At 41.3% G+C, this 26,194-nt stretch overlaps 1 protein-coding gene across 5 annotated transcripts in view; it reads right to left on the bottom strand.

Moving 5' to 3' along the window:
• The window catches only part of LOC127804829 (U-box domain-containing protein 5), a 28,160-nt gene extending 3,118 nt beyond the window's left edge, over positions 1 to 25,042 (bottom strand). The window contains exons 1-4 of one of the 5 annotated variants that reach the window (XM_052341864.1): positions 24,671 to 25,042; positions 7,808 to 7,888; positions 1,303 to 1,488; positions 62 to 169 (exon numbers count right to left, since the gene is read on the bottom strand). In XM_052341864.1, the coding sequence (XP_052197824.1) occupies positions 62 to 169; positions 1,303 to 1,488; positions 7,808 to 7,864 (351 nt within the window). In that variant the 5' untranslated portion in view covers positions 7,865 to 7,888; positions 24,671 to 25,042. Of the gene's footprint in view, positions 1 to 61; positions 170 to 1,302; positions 1,489 to 7,807; positions 13,886 to 13,923; positions 15,794 to 15,886; positions 16,040 to 24,670 lie in introns of those variants that run through there. The other 4 variants (XM_052341860.1, XM_052341862.1, XM_052341863.1 and 1 more) reach the window with 4 other exon arrangements.
• Between the last annotated feature and the right edge of the window lie 1,152 nt (positions 25,043 to 26,194).

The following is a 26,194-nucleotide window of genomic DNA, read 5'->3' as shown; positions in this document are numbered from 1 at the left end:
CGAGAAAATATAGAAAGGCAAACAGAAAAAGAGCATCTCAAATCAACATGCTATGACTAACCTCTGCAGCCAACATTACTGGAACATTACTTTCAATCTGGCTTAAACTTTGCCCCAGTAAGTTCCTTGATTTTAAACATCTTGAAAGTATTGCATCCCCTGTTATTGCCTGAAAATATTATGGACGCAGTATCAAGATTAACATGCTTATTTAAAGAATAATGATGTATCCTTATATGATAGTGATACAGGAATAATCTATTGCATTTAACAAAATATATTTCACCACAGATGCAGTTGAACGTAAGGGCAAAACAATGGTCATCCACACAGATAGACGGTGTCAATCTCCCTATATCTAGTCTCTTTTAACTCTTGCATGTTTTCTCTTCTGCAAGAATTGCAACTGTTTATTTTCCTTACGGACTTACGGTCTTCACAAAGGCTGAAAGCATTATGTTTATCCTTATTTCAGCCCCCTATCTTTTTTCTTTCAACTTCTTTTTTTCTTTTTTGTGTTTAGAACAAAACTATCAGATATTCAGAATTATTATGATGTACACATCTACAATATTTAAAATAAATAACTAAATCACAAAGTGCTCAGCCTCAAGAAGCACGTATGTTGAAGAAGAAAATAAGTAAACCCTTTGCTATGCTATAGGAAGTTTATGCGGCTTAAGCAACAGGCACCACCTATTTCAGCAAAGGCACACGACTTCAACACTACATATAGCTGTTGGCCTCTGGTCTTCCTTTCAGGCCTTTCCTTTATTTTGAGGGAATGAATTAACCATTGTATCTACTTTCCTTTTAATCATAGATGGGGTTACAACAATCACAAGCTTTAATCCCACCAAGTGAAGCTAGCTACATGATTTTAGATCTCCAACCATCTCTATGCACAGCCATATCCACTCTAAGGTCCTCATACCTATATCATGTTTAAGAGTTCCCCACCAAGTTTTCTTTGGTCTTTCTCTCCATCTTTTTCTACAAACTTCCTCCATTTCATCCACTTGCCTCACAGGTGCATTTATTGGTTTTCCTCTCACATGTCCAAACCAACTTAATTATGACTGCTGCATCTTATCTGCAATAGGAGCCACTCTAACCTTATTACATGTGATCTCATTTTTATTTTGGTCTTTCTTGTATGGCAGCACCAGACAATGCATTCAGGAGTTGCCTTTGCAACTTTGAGATTTGTTTAAAAAGATCATCTTAAATGGTTAATAATAATAATCAGTTGAAACTACTTAATATATCAATGATCTTGTTGTCAAAGTATTCAGTACATACCAAGTAAAGCTTACTGGACTCGCTACAGTGCTGAAATAGTAAATGGGCTTTCTCAATTCCTTTATTCAACAAGCAAAGTGGCTGTATTCCGGATGAGCACCGAGGACGACACACTTCTATATCCGGAAATATCTTTAAAATTCTATCAACCAATATCATTAATCTTGTGCACATCAAACGATGCACCTGTAATCAGAGAAACAAGTGATGAGATGTCCTATCTGACAAAAGAGTAAACTGATACATTCAAAAATAAAATGAAATAAATATTTCAGAGTGAAATCACTTGAAGAATATGTTATAGGACTTGTGAAACTTTCCCAGTAAAAACACTGTTGTATGCCATTTTGCTTTGAATTACACAATCATACTTCAGTCTCAAATTGAAGACATTGTGACTCCACGGACAACACGTCTATCTTCTCGACTCAATAGATAGCACAGCCCTTTATCACAATTTTTTTCTAGACAATTTGCCTAGTCTCTGGGGTATCAAAAGCCCTCCAAGAGACAGCATTTGTCTAAATTTCATCTTCTTGGAACTTTTTCTGATAAATAAATGGTAGAACTATTGATAGGGATATTTTGATATTTTGATTTTAACAATAAGATTTAGATTAGGTTTTATCTTGTTCTGTTTTGATTTATTATAGTTATTTAGATAATAGAATTTCTTTGAATTTTATTTGATTTAGGGATCACATAGAGTTATATTTAATTTTAGAGACTATAATCATATTTTGATTAGTTGTTACCTTTAGAAAGGTTATCTTTAACTGCCTATAAATAGGCAACATAATGTAACTTTTTATTTAGTTTTGGATGATTGATTAATATGATTCCCTCCCTCCCTCCTCCTCCCCCCCACCCCCCAAGCTTTTCTCTTCTTTTTGGTTCTCCCTCTTGGCTTCTTCTTCTTCTTAATAATTTGTTAGGCCACCAATACGACAAACATACCAAAGGCGTAACAAGGATCAAGGGAATATGGGTGACACAGCGAAGGGGGGTAACGGCCAGCATGTGTGTCAGGGGTAGAATAGGCACTTGGCTGGTTTGTGTAACAAACCAGTATGTGCATGGGCTGAGGGATAACAACCTATAAAAAGGAGGTTAGAAGGGAGAGAAGGGGGGAAGAATTTGGAGTTTCTAGTAGGAGAGTCCTGGGCCTCTCGAATGCCCAGTTTTGTTGCTTATTTCCATTGTTTCTCCTTGTAATTGAGAGTTGCAATATAGCAGAAAACTCACCTAATTCTCTGGAAAATCCTACCTATTGTGTTGAATCTCATCAATTTGGTATCAGAGCATTCGTCGATCACCATGGTGAACTTAACCGAGAGGGTAGGGGACCTGGAGGAGAAGGTAGACACGATGAGGAGCGAGATTCAAACAATAAACCGCAACGTAGCAGAAATGTTCGAACAGTTCGCCATCCTGCGAACAAGGTGGGACGAACAGGAACGAGAGAGGAAGGCTAAGGCCCATGGGGGTGGATGGCCAACGGAATTTACCCCAGATTCCGAAGTGACCCCGGGGGGAGGCATGAACCAAGGAATGGAGGGGGGCATGAGTGCTGCATGGCGTCAGGAAGGGAGAGGTCAGCGACTAGAAATGCCAACCTTCGTGGGAGACAACCCGGACGACTGGATTTTCAGGGCGGAGAGGTATTTCTCGATCAACCAGTTGTCCGATGATGAGAAGATCGAGTCCGCCGCGTTGTGCTTCGAGGCAGGGGCCCTCGCTTGGTTCCAGTGGGAGTCTAAGCGCAGGGGGATCCGCAGTTGGGAAGGGCTTAAGCAGAGAATTCTCAACCGATTCCGTTCAACTCAAGAGGGGTCGCTAGAGGAGAGGTTCTTGGCTCTACGACAAGATGGTGATGTCAAGGATTACCGGCTGAGGTTCGAGACTTTGGCCGCTCCAGTGTCAGACATCTCCGAGGCGTTCTTGGAAGGCCATTTCATCAACGGCCTTAAGCCAGAAATCAAGGCGGAGATCAGGGTGCTGCAACCTCGGGGGTTGGATCGGATCATGATGATGGCGCAGTGTATCGAGGATAAAAATGCAGCCATACTCAGCTGCAGTAGGGCGTTCATACCAACGAGGAGCAATTTTCCTACCCACTCTACAGCCAACGTTGTTCGAACCCTTCCCATACAATCAAGAAGCCCGACTCCTCATTCGAGAGTCTTTGGTCAGGTGAGCAACAAGCTGCCAGCGGCTAGTAGTGGCAGCAATGGCTCTTTTAAACGACTCAGTGAGGCTGAGTGGAAAGCCAAAAGGGAAAAGGGATTATGCTTTCGTTGTGATGAGAAATATTCAGTTGGCCACAGGTGTAAGAACAAGGAGCTGCATGTTATGATGATTTACGATGAAGAAAGGGAAGAGGAAGGAGCCGAGGTGGAAACAGGAGATGGAAGAGAAGAAGAAGAGGAAGTTGGGCATAGCAGTGAGGTCATCGAACTCTCCATGAATTCAGTGGTGGGGTTGACAACACCGCAAACAATGAAGCTACATGGGGATATAGAAGGGCAACCAGTGGTAGTACTTATTGATGGAGGGGCAACGCACAACTTTATAGCTGCAGAACTGGTGCAGCGGTTGGGGTTGCCAAGAACAGAAACTACCGGTTATGGGGTGATCATGGGGACAGGAATGGCGGTGCAAGGGGCTGGTATTTGCAAGGGGGTGAAATTGCACCTGCAAAACTTACAAATCGTGGAGGATTTTCTGCCCTTGGAATTGGGTAGTTCTGATGTAATCCTTGGGATGAAGTGGCTGGCAGCAGTGGGGAAGATGAGAGTGGATTGGAAGGCTTTGACTATGAAGTTTCAGATTGGGGGATTGGCTGTAACCTTGCAAGGGGATCCCAGCTTGAGCAAAAGCTTGGTATCCTTGAAGGCTATGATGAAGGCCTTCAAGGAGAATGGAGAAGGAATGTTGCTTGAACTTGGGATGCTGGCAGCTGAATACCATGACAGTCAGGTAGAGGTTCCATTATTCCTAAAGGAGGTGTTAGCCGAGTTTGAGGAGGTGTTCACAACACCTGAAGGGCTGCCTCCTTCCAGAAAAAAGGATCATGCAATCAACCTACTACCAGGCACAGTACCGGTTAGTGTGCGGCCCTATCGTTATCCTTATCTACAGAAAAACGAGATTGAGAAGATGGTAGGAGAGATGCTAGTGGCGGGGATTATACAACCAAGTTCCAGCCCTTTCTCTAGCCCGGTCCTGCTTGTCAAGAAGAAGGATGGCGGGTGGCGCTTTTGTGTGGATTATAGGGCTTTGAATAAGGTGACCGTGTCGGACAAGTTTCCAATTCCAGTGATTGAGGAGTTGTTGGATGAGCTTCATGGGGCCAAGGTTTTTTCCAAACTCGACCTTAAATCTGGATATCATCAAATTCGCATTAGAGCCGAGGACATCCCAAAGACTGCCTTCCGGACGCATGAAGCCCATTACGAGTTCCTTGTAATGCCTTTTGGGCTGACTAACGCGCCAGCCACGTTCCAGTCGCTGATGAATGATATCTTCAGGGAGCACATGAGGCGTTTTGTGTTAGTTTTTTTTTATGACATACTGGTTTTCAGCAAGGATTTTGAATAGCATGCACAACACTTATGTTGTGTTCTGGAAGTGCTGGCAGCTAACCAACTATTTGCAAATAGGAAGAAGTGTTTGTTTGGACAACTGGAAATTGAGTACTTAGGCCACATTATATCACAGCAAGGGGTTTCAGCTGATTGTAGCAAGATAAAAGCTATGTTAGATTGGCCCACTCCCACCACATTGAAGGAGTTGCGTGGTTCCCTTGGTCTCACGGGATACTATCGACGTTTTGTTAAGGACTATGGCAGGTTAGCATGGCCTCTCACGGAGCGACTTCGAAAGAACAATTTTTTCTGGGATGAAGCAGCTGAGCAAGCTTTCCAACGGCTCAAAGCTGCCATGGTATCATTGCCTGTTTTGGCTTTGCCGAACTTTGACAAACCATTTGTGGTTGAGACGGATGCGTCTGGACATGGTATGGGGGCAGTTTTAATGCAAGATCATACACCTATTGCCTATTTCAGTCATGCCTTTAATCAGTTGGGGAAGAGGAAATCAGTTTATGAGAGAGAATTGATGGACATTGTATTTGCGGTGCAAAAGTGGCGGCATTATTTGTTGGGACAGAAGTTTGTGGTCAGGACCGACCAAAAGAGCCTCAAATTCCTGATGGAGCAAAGGTTGGTTAGCCCAGAATATCAGAAGTGGATGCTCAAGTTAATGGGGTTTCAATTCGAAATTCAATATAGGCCGGGAATGGAAAACAAGGCAGCAGATGGATTGTCCCGCATCAGCCACTCTGCTGCCCTCTTAACATTAACCGTTCCCCAGGTTCTCCAACTTGATCAGCTGGCTCGGGAAGTAGAAGCAAATGAGTGGTTGCAAGGGGTGGTCAAGGATCTCCAGCTTGATCCTACTTCCAGGCCCCATTTCCAGTTGGTGGACAGCCACCTCCTCTACAAGGGTAGACTGTACCTACCGAAGGGCTCTTCTTTCATTCCATTGCTTTTACATGAGGGACATGATGGGAAGGTAGGAGGGCACTCGGGATTCTTGAAATCCTACAAGCGGATTGCAGCCAGTGTATATTGGCCAGGTATGAAGAGGGACATCCACAGGTATGTGAGTCTTTGTGTTGTATGCCAATAGAACAAGGTACTAGCCCTGAAGCCGGGAGGGCTCTTGCAGCCCCTTCCTATCCCAAACCAAATTTGGAATGACATTGCTATGGACTTTATCGAAGGCTTACCAAGGTCGAGCAAAATGGACTCGATTTTGGTGGTAGTAGATAGACTCAGTAAGTATGGGCATTTCATCGGGCTTAAACACCCTTTTATAGCTGGAGAGGTGGCAGGAATCTTCATCAAGGAAGTGGTACGGCTTCATGGTTTACCCCGATCCATTGTATCCGATCGAGACAAGATCTTCATGAGCAAATTTTGGGAAGAGTTGTTCCGCCTCCAAGGCACCAGGCTCCACCGCAGCACAGCTTATCATCCACAAACGGATGGACAAACGGAGGTGCTGAATAGGACATTGGAGACATACCTATGCTGTTTTGCTTCCTCTAAACCGAAAGCTTGGTTTGTGTGGCTGCCTTGGGCTGAACTTTGGTACAACACTTCGTACCACACAACCTCAAGAATTACACCATTCCAGGCTGTTTATGGGCGCGAACCACCAGCAATATTGAGGGTTGAAGTGGGTTCCACTCCTGTTTCAGTAGTGGAGCAACAACTAGTTGAAAGAGATCACATTTTGGAGGAACTTAAGGCACAACTATTAAGGGCTCAAGCAGTAATGAAGAAGGGGGCTGATATGAAAAGAAGAGCAATGAAGTTTAAGGTTGGGGACTTAGTTTACTTGAAATTAAGACCCTACCGGCGAAAGACATTGGCTGGTCGTTCCAATGAGAAGTTGGCTCCTCGATTCTATGGTCCCTTTGAAGTGGAAAAGGAAATTGGGCCTGTAGCTTACCAGTTAAAGCTGCCTCCACACTGCAACATCCACCCAGTCTTCCATGTGTCCCAGCTACGAGAAGCCAAAGGTGCGTTGCAAGCCACTAGGGAAATTCCTAATCAATTAAGTGCAGAATTGGAAATGTTGGTTGAACCAGAGGCAGTGCTGGGGGTCAGGCCTGGAACAGGAAGTAATGTTCGGGGAATGGATGTCCTACTCCAGTGGAAGGGGTTACCTCCTTTGGAAGCCACTTGGGAGCCTTATAGCCTCATTCAGCAACAATTTCCCTCTTTCCACCTTGAGGACAATGTGAAAGTTGGGGAGGGGAGTAATGTTAGGCCACCAATACGACAAACATACCAAAGGCGTAACAAGGATCAAGGGAATATGGGTGACACAGCGAAGGGGAGTAACGGCCAGCATGTGCGTCAGGGGTAGAATAGGCACTTGGCTGGTTTGTGTAACAAACCAACATGTGCATGGGCTGAGGGATAACAACCTATAAAAAGGAGGTTAGAAGGGAGAGAAGGGGAGAAGAATTTGGAGTTTCTGGTAGGAGAGTCCTGGGCCTCTCGAATGCCCAGTTTTGTTGCTTATTTCCATTGTTTCTCCTTGTAATTGAGAGTTGCAATATAGCAGAAAACTCACCTAATTCTCTGGAAAATCCTACCTACTGTGTTGAATCTCATCATAATTCTCTGTTGTTAACTTTCTGTGATTCATCGCTGTCCTGCATCAAATCGTCTTATTTCGTTTTCCCTGCTCAGGGACCTGATATCTTTCTAACTGGATGTGTGAGGCTGTGGATTCACCAGTAGTGGTAAAATGATTTATCATTATCCATCTATACTCTACTTTCATTGGCCTAATAAAACTGCAATTAGACTTATCACTCTTTTGGATCTGCACTCTTGCTGTATAGGTAATGCGAACATCAATACATCCAAATGGCAAGAATTCAAACATAAATATAAAAAGGTACTACCAGCACATATATGCATACCTTTATGTCACGAGGCGATGGCACTGTTTCTATAACACCAGTGACATCAGTCCCCATCCCATAAAAACAAATACCTTATCCCTGTATTAAAAGAAATAATCAAAAGTCAACATTATGCATTTATTGTACATCGAAGTGATTCCATAATATGACATTACCTATGTGCACATAACCGTGTGAATGTGTTTTATCAAAACTCATTGAACCGTGTAATAAGATAAGGATGAAAAATTGAAATTTGAGGACAATATAACACATAACCTGACTATAACCAAAGGACTTGATCCCCATAATAATGCAGTAATCTTCCATTTGGCAAGTAGTAACAACAAGACAAATAATACACTTAGGTTTAGACTTGGCCTTTTGTTTTGACACCGTTTTGGGTGTAACATACATATTTAATTGTGCTGTATCTTGATCATATGAAATCAATCAATTAACAAAGTTTTGAGCCATTAATTTTAAGCTTAATATCCAAGCATATGCCAAGGACTGCAATAGTGAACACTCATACTGCTAAAACAGCTCATGAAAAGGCTTCACTCCCTTGTTACTGTCATCACGAGGGGATTTGAAGGCCAGGATTGCCAAAATTATTTGAGTGAGCATTAAGGACTTTAAAGGTATCTAACAAGTGCAAATTGTCATTGCCAAAAATATTCTAGGAAGCTTCCCATCTTCTTGCAGGCTTCTCACCCAGCCAGTCTGCAGACCTCTTCTTTTTAAAATGACATGTTAGATATAGTTTTTGGATAATACATAAATTCTCTTGCACTAAAATGACCAAAATAAACTCTGCCTAAGAATTGAGTGATCCCTCAACATTTTTAGTGTTAAAGGCATTCCTCCTATTTACAGTCAATCCCAAGTTTGGATAAAGGGGGATGGTTGTGTTTGGTTAGTAAGAACTAACGTAAAGATGTTTTTGAAACTTACATTATTAATTCCAGACAAAAAAACTAGGCGTAGAAGGATAAAGGCTTGTAATTGTTGTAGAATGGCCACAAGACCTACGAAACACCATATTAAATTTGACTCTCACATCTAGAGAGGGTTCTTTGTAGTTCCTCAAGCAGTTTTTCCATTCAAGATAAATTCTCTGTCACAGCTGAATGTGGGTCCATCTTGTGGGTAATTGAGATAATAATGCCCAGGCTAATGTTGTAGCAAATTAAGCAAGGGCAATGGGTATTATGGAGGCAATCAAGCATGGAAGTTGGTCAATTTATCAAAATGAATTGGGATTAAAATAATTATAATTGTGTTATATAACATCACACGCGGTCACCCAAAAGTGTTAGCTGAAATCAACTCTTGGTTCCTAAAACTAAGCAATATAACTAAAAGCTCCTCAATAAACTACTAGCATGGGTTTAGATCATAACAAACTCCCTTTTTTTTTTCATTGATGAGAATCCCCAGCAACTATCCTTTGTATGTGCATTGAGTAAACTTATTGGGCATGTGCAACAGCCCACAGACTAGGTACGCACTAGGTAAGCGGCAATATTGGCCTCCTCCACAACTAGAGGTCAAACGTCCATGAAGATGAGGGCAACCTGTAGAACTTTTAATAAAATTGTAAACAGTATGTAAAATACCTGAATTGCAGCGGAATAATCGAAACTGATTTGTCTAACGACCTCCATGGAAAAAAATTATAAAAACTTTCTTATTCGTCCACTCCTTGTTCATCCAAATCTTGAATGGTGATGCCGAAAATAGTATATGAGCGATCAGAAACTAATTCTAATTGTTGTGTATTTTTCATTGTCTTCTATGCCTATTTATATATATCACACAAATGTAAATAGACATATCTCTTTAGGAATTTGAATCTAATTCAAATTCCAATCACTTATCCCATCATATTGTTAAAATTCAAATACGAATGAATTTGAAACAAATTCAAATTCTAAATAATTATCTTATCATTAGGGAACTTATCCCAATGTAACCACAATTCTAACAATCTCCCACTCGGGTACATGGGATAATACTCAAGTCATCTCCTCATACAGGATGTCAAGGAGTGCGGACTTGATGATAATGATAAGAGTATTATATCAAACAATCACCAATGCCAACATAGTATTGCTGCAAAAAGAAATAAACGAGAGCAATGTCATCTATGCCTTAGATAATACATAACACATCTATCAAATGCTTCCAATCTCTTGAGAGTAACTCTAAACAGCATTTGATCATCAATTGAAATTCTTGTCCGGACTATAAGTTGCAAAACTTACATGATGTGGTATAAATTATCTTTCCTAAAATTCGAATCAATCCACCTCTTGGTTCAACCACTTGCCCAGTCATAGCCCACCTAACTGCTTTCTTGCTAACCAATTGGGTGGCATGCTAAAGTAGTGTAATTGAACCTCAACTTCATGAAACAATTTTATGTAAGAAGACATATGTGAATAGGGTCCCACACAATGACAACGAGAGAACAATCTTATCACTTCCCTATAGCGGTCGAATAAGCGCATGCTATATAATGTGCATGCTACGATGGAGCTCCCACTAATCAAGGATGTCACACTCAAAACACCATACAGATGTCAGCCCAGTTATCACATAGGCACTAGCCTAAGTCACTCCACTCATGAATGCTCATATCCCACTATTCTCAGGCTTAATATGGAATTCAGAATATATCCGTATTCGACTTCTTCAAATAAGACTCATCTTAGCCTTACTAAGGCAACAATAACGACCTTGAATGCCCCTCATGTATCAAGGCACTTACACTGACCACATAAGTCCAATAATAAGTTGTCTCGTCCTACACACCACACAGGTGTCAGGGCGATCGTCCGTGTGAGAGGACTGATCCAAGCCTGGTGACATTCATGAACATGTGCAACTATTTCAATGTTTTCCATATCAATAACACAACGTCATATAATGAAAACAGAAAGAAGATAACAAATATCCATAAAAAAATATAACAAATATCTATCAGCATAAAACAATATGAATGTCGTAAACAGTAATCAAGTGTAGAATTCAAATTCTATGTAACCCCATATGCGTCACATGGGATTCAAATACATTCCGACTAAGTGGCTTTGTCAATGGGTCAGCCAACATTTCAACGCTAAGAATATAACTCAAGATAACTTCCTTATCCCTGATTCATCCTCTAATGTAGTGATATCTTCTTCTTATGTACTTTTCTCTATCATGGAATTTGGGGTTGTGTGCGAACTGCATCACAGCCATGTTGTCGATACGGATCTCAACAGATTCATCAACCTGAGCTGTTACCCTGAGTTCTTGAAGAAAAACACTAAGCTAGGATGCATGTCTTCCAGCTTCTGAGCTGGCCACATACTCTACTTCGATGGTTGACTGAGCTAGCCTCATGATTCTCTTGCCAACTTTCCATTACTTTGGTATCTACTTACTAACCCAACGGCGAAACAAATATCAGGACGAGTACACTTCATTAGGTACATGAGACTCCCAACAGTACTGACGTATGTTTTTTTTTTTTTTTCCATTAGTTTCTTTTCTTCTTTTGTTTTAAGGCACTGACTAGTACTTAAGATGCAACCCTTATCAACTGAAGTATCAACAGGTTTTAAGTTATCCATATTAAACCATTCAAGGATCTTATGAAGGTAAGTCTCTTGAGACAAACTCAAAAGCCTCCTTGAGCAATCCCTCGAGATCTTAACTTCGATGATATAACTCGCTTCCCCTAAATCCTTCATCTCAAAGACAGAGGATAGTCATTCCTTAATGGTGTTAATCATCTCCAAGTTGTTTCCAACCAATAAGATGTCATCTACATATAAGGACAAAATCAATAACCCATCTCTTATCCGTTGGACATATACACAATGGTCTTCCTCCATCATGGTCAAACCAATGGAGGAGGTGACGGCTCTATTGAACCGTAGATACCATTGTCTAGACAATTACTTGAGACCGTATATGGATCGTTTGAGACAGCACACTTTTCCCTCCTGCCCTTCAGTAACAAAACTGATGGGTTGATCCATGTATATCTCCTCGTCTAGTTCTCCATTGGGAAATGTTAGTCTTAATATCCATCTAGTGTAGCTCAAGATCTAAATGAGCAACGATGGCTAGAATCACACGAATAGTCAAATCTCACCACATGAGAGAATGTCTCCAAGAAATTCACACCCTCCATTTGGGTGTAGCCCTTCGCAACCAACCGGACCTTATACTTGTCGATTGATCTATCAACTCAACGTTTGACTTTCAAGACCCATTTGTTGCCAATCACCTTTCTATTTAGTGGAAGATCAACAAGTTCTCACACCTTATTCTTATCCATCGAGTCCATTTCCTCTTTCATAGCGATCAACCATTGATCTCAGTTTAGGGAGGTTAAGACTTCTTCATAAGAAGTCAGCTCAGTGCCATCCAACATGGCACACATAAGTACCCTTCCCTCAATATCATTGAAATGACGATGAGGGATAAGCCCACGTTGAATGAGTTGAATTACTTGAGTCTCTAAAGTACTGTTTATGGGTTCACTCCCACTAACTACAAGAATTCTCCCACTGACTAAAGACACTTTCTCTTGTAACTCATACAATTGGGAGTTCTTATCAACTTCACCAATTCTTGGGAACTCATCCTCAAAAAACTCTACATCCCGAGATTTTATCTCAGTCAAACCCCCACTAGGATGTTCACCATACATGATGTATTCTTTTGAACCTGTAGGATATCGAATGAACACCTTCTTGCTAACTCTTGGTCTAAGTTTGTCATACTTGTGGGACGTGTTATGAACATATCCAGTTGACCCCCAAGGCCGCAAGTGATCCAAGTTTGGGCTTCTACCAGTCCATAACTCATAAGGGATAGAAGGCATGAACTTGTTTGGAACACAGTTAAGAATGTAGACTGCAGTCAACAACGCATGTAACACCCCACTTTTCCCAGGGCATTAGATAACGTAAAATTTCGGGGATATATTTTTTTCTAACATAAACTCCACACAAATCATTCCCCAACGATCTCATTATACCTTCTCAACATATCAAAGTAAGAATTAATAAGCTAAGACAGGTAAATCATCATAAATGCGAAAGCTAGATCGAAACCTCAAACGGTACATAATCGAACCATTTTATTCATAACATAAAAAATGTACTATCATCAAACATGACATCATCAAGATATACATCATAATCAAAAGATATGCTACGAACCACCTACTAATCTTCGTCACTCCTCGGTAATCCCTTTTCCCTTCGCACCGTTGTTTTCACTTGGAACATTTGAATATTCCAGGGACAAAATCCAAAATTAGATGTTGAATCATCAAAGTGAGAGTTCAAAACATTTTTATGAATGAATGCAAGACATGAAACAAAACTGGCATATCCCTTGACATGTCCCAAGCCAAGAGAATCCTACACAGCACTTAACCCTAACCAGGGAAAATGCAATCTCTCTAAAGGCAACACAACCACATTGGCATAACACCGTTCTAGCTTAAGAGGGGCAACATCAATGCATGAACCCGGGAATCACCCCATCATCATTACGTTCCCACTCAGAAGCATTCCAAACCACGTCAACACAAGTCCTGGCCACATGATGATCAACACTATTCTTGGGAATCCACGTCCACCTCGAAAACAATACTACCGTTCAAAGGCCTCGGGGTGGTGTCAACTCGCAGCCCTGCCACTTGTCGACTCGCAAGGGTGGTGTCCACTCTCAGGCCCCGTTACAAGTGAGCATTAATCCTTGACACGCTTCGCTAGTGCTATCACTCAAGTGCCACATCACAAGTTGACATCTCACATCTTACATGAATAACACAAAAACATGCCAATGCCACATACCATGAATCGATGCATCATATAAAACAACATTTCATGTACATAATTTATCACACAAAATTTAATGTACAAGAATAAACATTTTAGGATGAAACTCCCATATGAAAACAATCATAACAGATTAAACTGTTCACATGCAATCAAATCATTTGCATGAACTAAATCAAGTTTAGGAATAACCAAAACCAAGTTTTATGTAGGTAGGAACACTCACAAGTTAAAACATTTGTAATAAGCTAAAACCAAGTGTTGGATCGAACCACTCACCACGAACGTACTCAGAACGCCTCAATTTCCGTGCAAATCCTCAAGTCTTTTTTGCAGAATTCTTCCCTCTTTCTCAAGAACAAGATCCTCCCCTTTGTTTCCCTCAATTTGGGAGAGATTCTACTCAAAGATGTTGGAATGGTTTGTGATTAACCTAGGCCCTTATTTATAGATTTCTCTAACCAACCACATGTTGCCACCTCAAGAGAGTCATTATGCATCATTATGAGGCCTTAACTTAGCTTTCAAGAAATCTAATAGTTGCTTGCCACGTGTCCTTGAGGGTAAGATTTTGGAGACTTTGAGGCTAAGCAAACTTCTATAGCCAATCACGCGTTGCTACCTTGCGAGATCATCATAAGTCTTATCCGCCACCTCAAGAGAGTCATTATGCATCATTATGAGTGCTTGTCACATGTCCCTAGCTAGGAGACTAAACAAACTTGGAGGCTAAGTCTTGGACTCCAAAATGATTCAAAGGTGGATTTAATGATGTTTGAAATCCAAAACTCGATTGAAATGTAAACTCACGTACACACATTCTCAGCTATTTACACATTTGTCCTGCCACCTAATGCTTTGATTTGTATATCTCATCATGACTTCTAATGGTTAGTTGGCCCAATTCGTTACCCTAATAATCCAGTCGCGAAGTTTCAAGAATTACACTTTAACTCAAACTTTTTAGGTAATTGCATTTAGACCCTTTTCAACTGGGTCCCAGAGCCAATTTTTAATTGCATTTTAGTCCCTGGAGAAAGGATTAATTATGCTAATATCCCTGATTTTTAGGTAAATTACATTTTTACCCGAGCCTCAATAATTACGATTTTGCCCCTGGCTCAGAAACTGAATTTTTGTCTACAGACTTCCAGAATCCCTTAAAATATCCTATTTCCTCAAGTATCTAAGTCTAAAAATATCGAGTATTACATCATTTATGATCATTCAATTTTCCAAACTGAAATTAGTTGTACCGAAAAATTGTCTCTATTTCGATTACTTTCAGTGTCATAAATCTCATCTCAAGACACTCGTTAATAACATACTTTTTTCCTTAGATATTCACATTCCAGGGTACTCCCTTCCATCGATTCAGCAATTACTTAACTAAATTCTCAACCTGATTTCTAATTCCATGAATTTACTTAACACTACGAAATATGGGGTATTACAACGCATTTCCCCAGAAACTAATCAGGAGATTCGCCTGCGCCAGCATCGATCTAACCATTTCCAACAAAGTCCTATTCCGACGTTCTATAACACCATTTCGTTGTGGAATGCCAGGAATTGTTAGGTGTCGAACTATACATTTTTCCTCACATAAACTTCTAAATTGATCAAAAAGATATTCACGACCTCTATCAGTTGGAAAGAGTTTTTAAGCTCTTCTCCATCTGATTTTCAACCTCATGCAAAAAACATTTAAAGCTTCTGGTTATGAGAAATTAAGTACACATAACCAAAACGTGAATAATCGTCTATGAAGGTAATAAAGTATAATGCACCATGACGTGCCCTCACATTCATAGGACCACATATTTTGGAGTGTACTAACTCCAAATGACAAGATGCACAAGAAACCTTACCAAAAGGTTTCCTCTAGGCCTTACCGGCTAAGCAAGACTCACACACAGTGAGTCTCACTTTACTAAGAGATCCCAATAGACCTTCTCGCGCCAGCTTTGCCATCTTTTCTTGGCACACATGGCCAAGTCTTTTGTGTCATAAATCACAATCAACATTTATAATAGAAGAAATGGAAGAAACTAAAGCAATAGAATGGTTATCATAAACATGATCCAAATTAAGTTTGAAAAAACCATCCACTAAGAAACCACTACCAAAGAATGTATCATCCAAATAGATGTTTACGCTAGTATCACAGAAAAGAAAAGAATAACCTTGTCCTAATAAACACGCTACAGATAATAGATTACACCGAACTCCAAGAACATACATAACGTCATTCAGGAGTAGACTCTTGTCATTCTTCATCTTAAGCTGGAACGAACCAACTCCAAGAACTTCCTCTTGTGTGTCATTCCCAAGCATGATATACTGAGTCCCCGCTGGCACCCGATGATAATCCACAAACCTTTCTTTCTCAACGCTTATATGTCGTGTTGCTCCTGTATCCACAATCCACTCAAGATGTGAGTATGCAACCAATGCATGCGAGCAAACGTGAATCAAAGGGGAATAAAAAGAGGAATGTACCTTTTTTGGCTCTAAACAATCCCGAGCGAAGTGACCCTTCTTCTTACAATTGTAGCATTTTAGTTTGGACAAGTCTTTCTTTCCACATGCCCTTCTCTTGGCCTTGTCAATCTTAGGTGTAGGGCCTAATGCTTGACAGATCTTAAGAGATCTGATTGAATTATTCCTAGACTTCTGGGTAGAATTCTATAGAATAAGAGAAAAATAGAGACGCGGGAGAGATTCCGAGAGAGAGAGAAGTAAAGAATTAAGAGGGAAATTGTGAGAATGAATTTCAATTCAATATTCAGATGCTTCACAATGCGGGCGGGCATAGATTTTATACCCTCACGCCGCTTACAACCATTCCCGCGCAATCAAAGCACATGCCTAACTAACTTCTGTTTTATTCTCTCCTCCACTTGCATTCTACATTTACGTAATCACCCTTTTAAGCATTGTTGGAACATAACAATACCCTTCCCTTGAGATATTTCTTATCCTCAAGAAATGGTTAAGAGGCTGACTGCTCGTGGAAACTGTGTTAGAAGGTCCGGAAGATACTCCCATGTGCTATCTTCTTTGTGTTTGTTGGCCCATTGCACCAGCACTTGTGGGATAGGTGCTCCCTGTCGATAAATCACCTGTTTTTCCAAAATGGCAACTGAGTCAGATGTTGCATTGGGTTCACCCGCGTTCATAGGGAGTTGAGGGTCCACCGGCTGCCCCCCTATGGCTTTCTTCAAGAGTGACACATGGAAAACCGGATGTATCAGTGTGCCCTCAGGTAGCTGGAGTTTGTAGGCCACTCTGCCAATTTTGCTTAGAATAGGAAAAGGGCCAAAATACCTTGGACTCAGTTTGGAGATGGGTCCTTTAGCTAGGGATTTTAAATGAGGGCCTTTTAATTTCAAGTAGACTTCTTCACCTACTGCAAATTCCCTATCACTCCTTCCTTGGTCAACCAGCTGCTTCATGCGGTTTCGGGCCATGGCTAGGTCCTTTCTTAGCTGTTGGAGGACCAGCTGTCTCTGTTGTAAATGTTCATCCACTGCTGCTATGCTAGTAGATTCAGGTAATGCTGGTAATAGAGGTGGTCGATAGCCAAAAAGAGCCTCAAAAGGGGACATTTTGATGGTACTATGGTGGCTGGAATTATACCACCATTGCGCCACTGATAGCCATTTGTGCCAGCTTTTTGGATTCACAAAGCACAAACATCGAAGATAGGTCTCCAAACATTGGTTGACCCTTTCCGTTTGCCCATCTGTTTGAGGATGATAGGCAGTGGAGAGGTTCAATTTAGCTCCTAAGGATTTCCACAAGGTTTGCCAGAGAAGACTGGTAAATATCTTGTCCCGATCAAATATTATGGTCTTTGGGACACCATGCAACTTCACCACCTGGTCTAATAAGATGCGAGCCACTTCTTGGGCAGTGTAGGGATGAGTTAGGCTGAGAAAGTGGCCGAATTTTGTGAATCTGTCCACTACCACAAGGATGCAGTCTCTTCCTTCCGACTTGGGCAACCCTTCTATAAAATCCATCGATATACTCTCCCATGCCTGGTTGGGTATGGGAAGTGGTTGTAATAATCCTGGATAGGCTACTGTCTCATGCTTGCATTTCTTACATACATCACAAGCTAATACAAACTTCATCACTTCATCTTTCAGTTTAGGCCAACAAAATAATTGTCTTACCTTGTGATAGGTATTATGTACTCTCGAGTGTCCCCCCATGGGAGATTCATGCAAGGCCTGGAATATCCTCTTCAACTCCTCACTGTCCCCTATTAAGAGTCGACCTTTATACCTGATCAACCCATTCTCGTAGGTATATCCCAGTTTACTCCCTAGCGTCACAATCAGTTGCTCTATAATACTCCTGAGCCGATCATCCCCTTCATAACTCCTCGTGATCTCCTCACACCAAGCAGGTATTACTGCAGTAATAGCGGTTGTCGAACCTTCCTCCATGCATCGGGACAACGCATCTGCTGTGATGTTTTCCTTGCCCTTTCGGTACTGAATGGCATAGTCTAGCCCCATAAGCTTGGTCATCCCTTTCTTTTGTAAATGAGTGTGGAGTCTTTGCTACAATAGAAATTTCAAGCTTTCGTGGTCTGTTTTAATGATGAAACGCTTCCCTTCCAAGTAATGTCTCCACTTATCCACCGCAAATAATACTGCCAGCAACTCCTTTTCGTAAATGCTAAGACCTGCATGCCTGGGGCCTAGGGACTGACTTATAAAAGCAATAAGTCTCCAGTCCTGCATAAGGACAGCCCCAATCCCTACTCCACTTACGTCAGTTTCCACCACGAATGGTTTGTCAAAATCAGGGAGACTTAGCACCGGTGCTTCACTGATCGACTTCTTAAGCAGCTTAAACGCTTCTTCAGCCTCTTGATTCCATACAAAGCTGTCTTTCTTAAGTAAAGCCGTCAAGGGTTTGTTGATTCCTCCATACCCCTTGACAAATCTTCGATAGTAGCTCGTTAGGCCTAGAAATCCCCTCAAGGCCTTAAGGGAAGTAGGCTTAGGCCAATTATGCATTGCTGCCACTTTGTTGGGGTCGGTGCTCACCCCCTGCCCCGATATGATATAACCCAAATACTCCACCTGATTTTGGGCGAAAGCACACTTTGACCTCTTAATATACAATCCATTGAATTTGAGAATCTCAAGGGTAATCCTCAGGTAGTTGAGGTGAAGGTCAAAGGTGGGACTATACACCAAAATGTCATCAAAGAAAACGAGTATAAAATTCCGTAGGTGGGGTTCAAAAATCTGGTTCATGAGTGATTGGAAAGTGGCTGGGGCGTTTGTTAGGCCGAATGGCATTACAAGAAATTCGTAATGACCATGATGGGTTCGGAAGGCGGTCTTATGTATGTCAAGGGGATTCATCCGGATTTGATGGTAGTCAGACCTTAGGTCAAGCTTAGTGAAGATGGTGGCATGCTTCAATTCATCTAACAAGTCATCAATGAGGGGAATTGAGAATTTGTCTTTGATAGTAGTTTCATTTAATTGGCGGTAATCAATGCAAAACCGCCATGTCCCATCCTTTTTTTTAACTAATAATACAGGTGAAGCGAAGGGGCTATGGCTTGGTCTTATGAAGGATTTTTGAAGCATTTCCCTAACCATATCTTCTATTACTGTTTTTTGGTTAGGGGGGTATCAGTAGGCACGCACATTAATTGGCTCGGTGTTGGGTTTTAGGTGTATGGTGTGGTCTACAGGTCGGGATGGAGGTAGGCAGTTCGATTCAGCAAACAGATTCTCAAACTCAGTAAGTAGTATATTAAGAAGGTCAGTTTGGTGTACCTCGAGCTTAGTTTGAGGAAGGGCACTAACCACCAACCTGATCTCTCCTTCTGCCTCAGGTTCCTCAGTCGCTCTGTCAGTAACTTGGATTGAGAACAGCTGGGCTACTTGATTCATCTTCTGTTTTAACAGCTTCTGTAATCTCCTTCCTGCTATCATTTTGCAAACTCCCCATTCCTTGCTGCCCGTGAGTGTCATCGGTTTCCCTGCCTCTCAAACTTCACCTCCATCTTGTTGAAATCGAAGCAAATTGGGCTGACCTGCTTCATCCAGTCCACCCCTAACACTACATCACAACCTCCCAATTTAAGAAGTCTCAAATCAGCTTCAAACTCTTCTCCTTGCATCTCCCAACAGAATCCAACGCATGCTGATTTGCTGATTACCTTACTACCATTTGCTACCGTTACGGATAACGGCTGAGTCTGGATCAAGGGGCACTTTAGCTTTTTGGCAGTTATTTCATCTAATAAATTGTGAGTGCTCCTACTGTCGATAAGGATCATCAACCTACTATCTTCTACTCTTCCCTCCACCTTTATAATTTTGCTATTTGTCAGCCCCTTCAGGGCGTGCAAGGAAATCTCTCTGTTTCCCTCCTCCTCCTCTTCTTGCAGTTGCGGTTCTTCCCCCTCTGCTTCCGCCATTTCCTCTTCTTCCCCTTCTAGGAGCAGGAGTTGCTTTCTACACTGGTGGCCTGGGAAATATTTCTCTCCACACTTGAAACAGAGGTTGGCTTGTCTCCTCTGTTCCATAGTCTTTTCATATTGGTTAGTAGGGGCAGGTAGGGCCAAATTCTTACCCCCCAACGTTCCTCTTCCAACCTCCCTGCCATAGTTCCTCCCGGGAGGTTGGCTTCCTTGAGCCATTCCTCTTGCCACCATCCGTTGTTTCTTCATTAGCGCCTCTACTGTCTGCTCCTGTAGCCTAGCGCTATCAGCCGCATGTTTCAGGGTTCCTGGCCGTAGCACCTTCACCATTAGCCTTAGCTCCTCGTTTAGGCCGCTTTAGAAGCTTGAGACAAAGTAAGCTTCCATCAGGTAGGGGTTGTGATTGAGCATTAAGGCTTTGAGTTCCTCAAACCGCAACTGGTAGTCCAACACCGTTCCTACCTGTTTGAGTTTGTTAAACTCCTCTACCAGATCAGATAGGCCTCAATCCCCAAACCTCTCACACAGCTCCTCCGCAAATTCCTCCCACTGGCACTCTTCTCTGATTTTAGACCATCCCTGGTACCATGCGTCTCCCGCATCATTAAGATACGCTGCCGCCACCGTTACCTTCTGTCTCTCGGCTATCCCATACCATTCAAACACTCGTTCACATCTTCTGATCCACCAACGTGGGTTGAGCCCATCGAACAACGGAATTTCCAACCGAGGTAGGGGCATACCTGATTGGTTGTGACCAGCTTGATTCTCAGGTCACCTTCTTCACCCCAATCCATCACTATCCTCGCCTCCATCAGAGGTTTCTAGGGGCCTTTGGTTCGTGCCCCGACCTTGCACCATCGGCTCCACTCGCCCAGGCAGTATGGGCTCCATTCTCTCTCTCGGGGGAAACTCAGGTGAGAGATTCATCTGGTTTTGCCTTGCGAACATCACCACGAACGTCTGCATTTGTTCCCTTAGCTGGACTCCCAAGTCATCACGGATCTGTGCGACCGTTGCCTCCAATTTCCGATCAACTGCCAGAATGGCCTCATGATTCCAGTTAGATCCCAATTCCAATTGATCCACTCGGCCCTGGAGATCATTCATCGTGGATCCAAACTGTTGCACTTGCGTTTCCAAACTCTTCATTCTAGTACCGTCTGCCATCGTCACCACAACCCAAGAGTTTGCTCTAATACCAAATTGACAGATCTTAAGAGATCTGATCGAATTATTCGTAGAATTCTGGGTAGAATTCTATAGAATAAGAGAAAAATAGAGACGTGGGAGAGATTCCGAGAGAGAGAGAGAAGTAAAGAATTAAGAGGGAAATTGTGAGAATGAATTTCAATTCAATATTTAGATGCTTCACAATGCGGGCGGGCGTAGATTTTATACCCTCACGCCGCTTACAACCATTCCCGCGCAATCAGAGCACATGCCTGACTAACTTCTGTTTTATTCTCTCCTCCACTTGCATTCTACATTTACGTAATCACCCTTCTAAGCATTGCTGGAACATAACAATGCCCTCGATCCTTGTCTCTTACATTTGGACCCAAAGCCCTCACGCCTATCAACCTTGGCTACAAAAGCCGCCACGCAATTCACTTCGATGCGCTCCGCCTCAAGCTCCAAGTGACATGAAATATCATCAAAAGTTTTGATATTTTCGCTATGTGTCATAAGGAGCTTCATCTGAGACCACTTAGGGTCAGGCAAGGATCTGATCACCCCTAGGAGTTGATGCTCATCAGTAAGCGCTACTCCCACACTCTAAAAATCTCTGATGAGTGAACCCATCACTCTCAAATGCTTAGTCATGTTGTGCGTCCTTGACATATTGTTGAAATTTTAATTGTAAAGCACGAAACTTTTTTGCAGATGTATGACCAAAAGTGATCTTCAGCTTTTGCCACATTTCCATGACAATCTGGCAAGGCTAAAATCGACCCATGAGGTCAGTCAGCATGCTAACTAGCATCGCAAGGCGAGAATAACGGTCCCTCTCAAGCCATTTATCATAGGCCCATTGTGTTGCCAAGGAAACATTTTCCCCTTGCGGCACAAGTTGTGAAGTCTCCAAAACGTCCCATACTTTCTCCATCTAAACCAGATACTAAATCTACTTCTCCCATGTGAAGTAGTTGGATCCATCCAACTTTTCTATCCTGATCATGCACTGAACTGGGACAATAAAAGACATTCAATGCACATGTTCAAGGCAAACAATTAAATCAAACATTTAGCTATGCATTTCGGGATCAATAGATCACTAGGCTTTAAAGTCATCACCCATGATGCACAACTAAAATGCTATGACTCAATTGCTTATGTGAAACTAATTCACAAAATCCAACAATACATTAGGATCCACACAAGACCCAAGATCGGTACTAAACCGAAATTAATTATCAATAAGCAAATAAAATTAAATATTTGTAGACAACAAATAATTAATTAAGTTAATTTCTATTGAGCAAAAATATGCCACATCACATCTATTTATAATTTTAGACTCAAAATTAAATTTATTAATTTATGATCTAAAAGAATAATCCAAACAATTATTGTGATAAAATTAAAACACATAATAAATATCATGAAAACATCACATGAAATACTAATGTATTCCAGAATTGGATATTCTAAAAAATAATTCTGAATTTTTTTTAATATCAAAATGAGTTTATTATTTAATTTATAATTTTAGACTCAAAATTAAATTAATTAATTCATCGCCCAAAAATATAATTCAAATAATAATTAAATAAAAAACCCATGACCCAATACAAAATTGAAACTCAAATAATTTTAATTAAAAACTGATCTAACTTGTTAATAAAACAAATGACCCAAATCAAAGCCCCAGCCCAATTGAACAAATCAATTGGCGCAGTTTCAGATCCTCTCATGAATCTCTTAATGGATCAGGTCAACCCAATCCAGATCCGACCTAACGGATCGACCCAGCACTAAGTGGGTCAAATAACCCACATCAGTTTAGGTTTTCTGTGCCTCTGCGCCGCCGCCGCCGCCTTCTTTTCCTCTCATCGCCGGCCGCCACTCTGATCTCCCTCAACATCATCGCCGGCGGCTCTAGCCGCCGTCTTGCTTCCACAGAGGCAGCCGATCGATGACCCATATCGAAGAACAGAAGACAGAGGCATCGGTTACGTCGGCCTCTCAATGGCGAGATTCAACCCATGGGCGAGAACAAGGCCACAGCGAACCCATGCCGATGAATCGATCCAACCCATGTCAAGCACCAAGCTTGAAACGTCGGCTATGGCAGAAAACGGCAGAGGACCGCGACCCCATGCTCGCTAGCAACTCGAACGGACCTCCCACTTGGCTGTGACAAACGCGGCCGCCGGGGACGGCCTCAGCCATCGAGCGTGACGAACGCGGCCGCCCGCGACAGCGCCTCAGCCATCGCGAGGACGACCTACGAGCAGCAAGCCCAGCGGCTATGACGAACATGCCTGCCGGCGACTGCCTCAGTCATGTCTATATCGCAACGGGCAGATAGAAAATAATTTTACGTGTAAAAACAATCACGAGTTATAAAAATAAAAATAAACAAAACTCTAATATTACTGTAAAACTCTTAATAAAATTATAAATAATATGTAAAATACTTGAATTACAGTAAAATAATTAAAACTAATTTATTTAACAATTTTCATAGAAGAAAATTATAAAAATTTTCTTATTCATTCATCTTTTGTTTGTTTAAAACTTGAATAATGATACCGAAAACAGTATATAAATAATTAAAAATTAATTTTAATTATTATGTATTTTTTATTATCTTCTATACCTATTTATATATATTACATAAATATAGACAGACATATTTTTTAAGAATTTTAAATTTAATTCAAATTTCAATCAGTTATCTAAGAATTCATTCACATTCTAAATACTTATCTAAGAATTTATATCATTATCTTCACACAAATATTTTTATGCCATTTTTAGTTCTTTTCTCATTTATATATATATATATATATATATTGTTCACTTCAGGCACAAAAATGTGTAAGATTCACTCTAGTTAAAGCTAACTTGATTTAAGAAAGGCACCGGCAACAACTTGATGTCCAAATAGTAGGATAAAGGCTCTTAGCTTCTCTAGGTTACTCAGAAACATCACAGATATATGTACTATTATCTATCTCTCACCAATCATTCAACAAACTGCCCCAGCATGAAATCAAAACACTCACAAATGAAATGTTAAGACAGGAATTCTCTCTCTCTCTCTCACTCTGTTTCCATATGGGATGTATAAGAAAAAATTGTGATTCCTCTTCCCTTCTGTTGAATTCCTCAAAGATCTCTCTCTCTCTCTCCCCCACTATGCTTTTGCCCTTGAGAAACCGAATTCCCTAATAATTTTATTTGAGAAAAATGGCATGCTTATTCGAAATATAGTCAATCAATTATGTCCCACATGAAAGAAGGCCTAATTCTTCTGGATTAAAACAAGAAATTAAGCATGACTGGCAAAAGAAAAGGAAAAGCTCAAGGAACCAAGATTTAAATACTTACCCGGGGAAGTGAAACCAGACCAGCGACGAGAAGCCACAAGAATTGGACAAAAACCTTATGGAACACCAAGCAAAATCCAAGCCTTGGCGGAATCTTTCGGGTTTCTTTCCAGTAAATGAGAAAACAATGATTCAACAGGAACCTCGCATGCGACCAATATTCGCATCGCAGCACATAATCTTTCTTCGCCGAGCGAACAGAGACGACCGGTTCCGTTGACAAGTCAGACCTCGGGTCGCCTAACGCTTCAGGCGAAAGAGCTGAATAACACAAACGAGTACAAGAATGGAGAAAAAGGAATATGAAAGAGAAAAAAATGGGCCACAAACAAACAGGGCGCAAAGCAACTTGGATATACAAGTAGCTTTCACTTTTGGAAACACGAGCAAATAGATACTGCTGATGACCAAGTAACCAATAGGAGCAAAAAGTCGATCATAAATGAAAGATAAATTGATATCTTGTATAAAGGGAGATAAAATGGGCGACTTTTGGGTTCAATGGGGGCGACTCTTGCGTGGTTGATAACGAAGGTGAAGTCTAGAATACGTCAACGTGCTACAAGAAACGAGAAGAAGATCACAAAGCTGTCCCCTTCGCATGTCAAAAAGAGTCGTTCTACATATCTAGACGAATCCACTTAGCAACTCACAGAAAGGGATAAAAAAAAGACGATTTTATCTTCATTCATTTTGTAAATTTATAAAGTAGGTCACTGCCCCTTTTCTCTGGTGTGTCTCCTCTGTCATGGCCGCCACCTTGCCTCTCTGTCATGGCTGTCTTGCCTCGCCCTCGTTGACAATCACTATCGATAGTCGATGCAGTAACTGTCGGCGAGGGCGAGGCGAGACGGCCATGACAAAGAAGCGAGGCGAGACAGCGACCATGGCAGGGGGACACACCAGAGCAGGGGGGAATCCATGGGAGGGGAGGGAGAAAGCAAGGCGTGGGAACAAAATTGACTTTTTGCCTTCTTTCGATAAATTCGTCGAGATCTATTATTAAGCCAAACCCAAGTGTGGTCCATACGTGTTTCTTTGTAGCCCAGCTCGATTTCTCACTGTTATATGAGGGCTCTTTGATATCCTAATTGATAGATTGGCTCATTCGTCTTTTTGAAAACCCTACTTTTGATGCATGAAGAGAGACATACTCTCATGAATCCCTTCTTTTGATCGATCAGCTTATTGTCGGTAAAATCTACTTGTATTGCATAATCTCTATTGTAATTACGCCTGAGGCGTGAGTGATTATGATGAAGAGACTATTTTTACATGTAATTCTTAGTGTTTGAATAATTTGTACTTGTTTTCAAATTTTTTATTTTCTTTGTAATATTGTATTTCTTGAGTTTTTGTTATAAATCAATATAATCTATTGTAATCGATAAAGTTTTTAATAGATTGACTAAGGGTGGAGTCTATGTCGTGAATAAGATAACACATAAATCCTATATTTTTGTGTTCTTTATATTTTTGATTTATCTTTCGCAATTTTACGCGTTATTGTGATTTGGCCGAGAGT

The sequence above is a fragment of the Diospyros lotus genome, chromosome 6 (assembly GCF_014633365.1).
Source record: "Diospyros lotus cultivar Yz01 chromosome 6, ASM1463336v1, whole genome shotgun sequence".
NCBI classification, from domain to species: domain Eukaryota; kingdom Viridiplantae; phylum Streptophyta; class Magnoliopsida; order Ericales; family Ebenaceae; genus Diospyros; species Diospyros lotus.
The sequence above is the reverse complement of the archived record's forward strand: the minus strand, read 5'-3'. Positions and strand labels throughout refer to the sequence as shown.